Source organism: Letharia columbiana (genome assembly GCF_014066305.1).
Source record: "Letharia columbiana isolate WasteWater2 chromosome Unknown Sc0000080_s0, whole genome shotgun sequence".
NCBI classification, from domain to species: domain Eukaryota; kingdom Fungi; phylum Ascomycota; class Lecanoromycetes; order Lecanorales; family Parmeliaceae; genus Letharia; species Letharia columbiana.
In genome coordinates this window covers 7,495-8,949 of record NW_023501125.1, presented here as the reverse complement: position 1 = coordinate 8,949, position 1,455 = coordinate 7,495, and the positions used below count along the sequence as shown (strand labels likewise).

The 1,455-nt window shown below is 48.5% G+C and overlaps 1 protein-coding gene across 1 annotated transcript; it reads left to right on the top strand.

Annotated features, from left to right (window-relative positions):
* Positions 1–211: 211 nt before the first annotated feature.
* On the top strand, positions 212–962 carry HO173_012395 (uncharacterized protein; the record flags this gene model as incomplete). The annotated part of the gene is made up of 4 exons (XM_037314264.1): positions 212–249; positions 305–325; positions 382–435; positions 476–962. 4 exons carry the CDS (start codon positions 212–214, stop codon positions 960–962), a joined length of 600 nt encoding a protein of 199 aa, XP_037158800.1.
* Positions 963–1,455: the final 493 nt, after the last annotated feature.

Genomic DNA, 1,455 nt, shown 5'->3' with positions numbered 1-1,455 from the left:
TTCAAGATAGCCTCCTTCACCAAGAGGTTCCCTTCAACAAGAGGTTTCAACAAGCCTCCTGTCTCATTCAACCTTTTCCATCAACTCGTTGGGGGTCCAACAGTATCGTTCAAAAGAGGTACCCGCCATCCTGTCTTTCACTACCACTTTCTATCGAAAACACATCAAAGTCAGTGATCCTTGCCTACTAACGTCGAGTTCGACTGCTGACATGTATCAGTTCAAAACATCCGAAGGACACACAACAAAGTTGGTCATACCATTAGTTGTCTATTATGAGCATTCTGCTGACATGCTCGAACAGTCTCAACCCAATCATACAAGAGTATGAAACATACTACTCGCTCCCAGGGTGACTTTGCTGACACAAAAGAGGTCCAGATTGCTAGCATGGGCGTACATAGTCCTCATCACTGGTACGGCAGACAACACCCTGTGATGACTCTGTATTCAAGACATTGCTGACCACAATTAGTCCCTACTGCGGCAAAAACGCAGTGCCACGGTGCGTGGAACTGGAGCATGTGTTCCATTGTTCATACCATCCAGAGGTATACTGCCTTGACAAGGAAGGGAAGACATGTGTCTTGTGTGAGGAAGGCGAGAGGCGATTCGAGATGAACCAACTAAAGGCGAAGAGATCCGTTCGAGACGCACAAGTCGCGGCAGCTCTCGCCGCCAGAGCAGATACTATGGCGACGGGAAAGGTCCGGTGGGATGACAAGCTTCCCACCGTTGACAAGCTTGCGAAAACGGCGGCCAAAAAAACTCAGCAGGCTCTAAAAACGGGAAACTCTCAAAACATGGAGTATGGAATAGCGGAGAAGATCTGGAAGGGACCCAAAGGAAAAAGTCCGGCAAAGGTTCAGCATACGGAAGCAATCAAAGCCGACGAGACTTTCCAGGCCGAACAATACAAAGCAAAGGTCAAACCCAAACTCCGAATTCAGCGAGGACGATGAAGCATGGCGGTCAATGGGTAGCCATCTGCCCCTACCTGTGGGTCATCTTACCTTAGTTGAACACAACAGACGCTGACTCGTTACTACACCAGCTACCAGAGAGATCCAGAGCAATTCCAAGTAGGCGTAGTGCGTGGCCACTTTAGCTTTTGTCGTGGACCAAACACTTGTGCATGCTCATAGTAGGAGGCCTGTCACGTTGGTTATGGTCCGGACGGATCCTCACTTGCATTACACCATCCCTCGTTCGCTTCTTTCGATGTTTGGTATAGAAGAACTTGTTGTCATGGAATCAGCGAGCAGTTAGAGTGAGCATTGCTTATTGAACAAGTCTGTGCGTGGTCTGAGGCGGACTAGCAAAGGTGAGCAGCTGATGAGAAGGTGGAACTGCTCTGTCGGGTATAATAGATTACCAGCACGACTGTTGTACTCATAGCCCTTGTTATCTCCTTCACACAATGAAGAATTAACCATTCGACACTGGTCAAGCTCC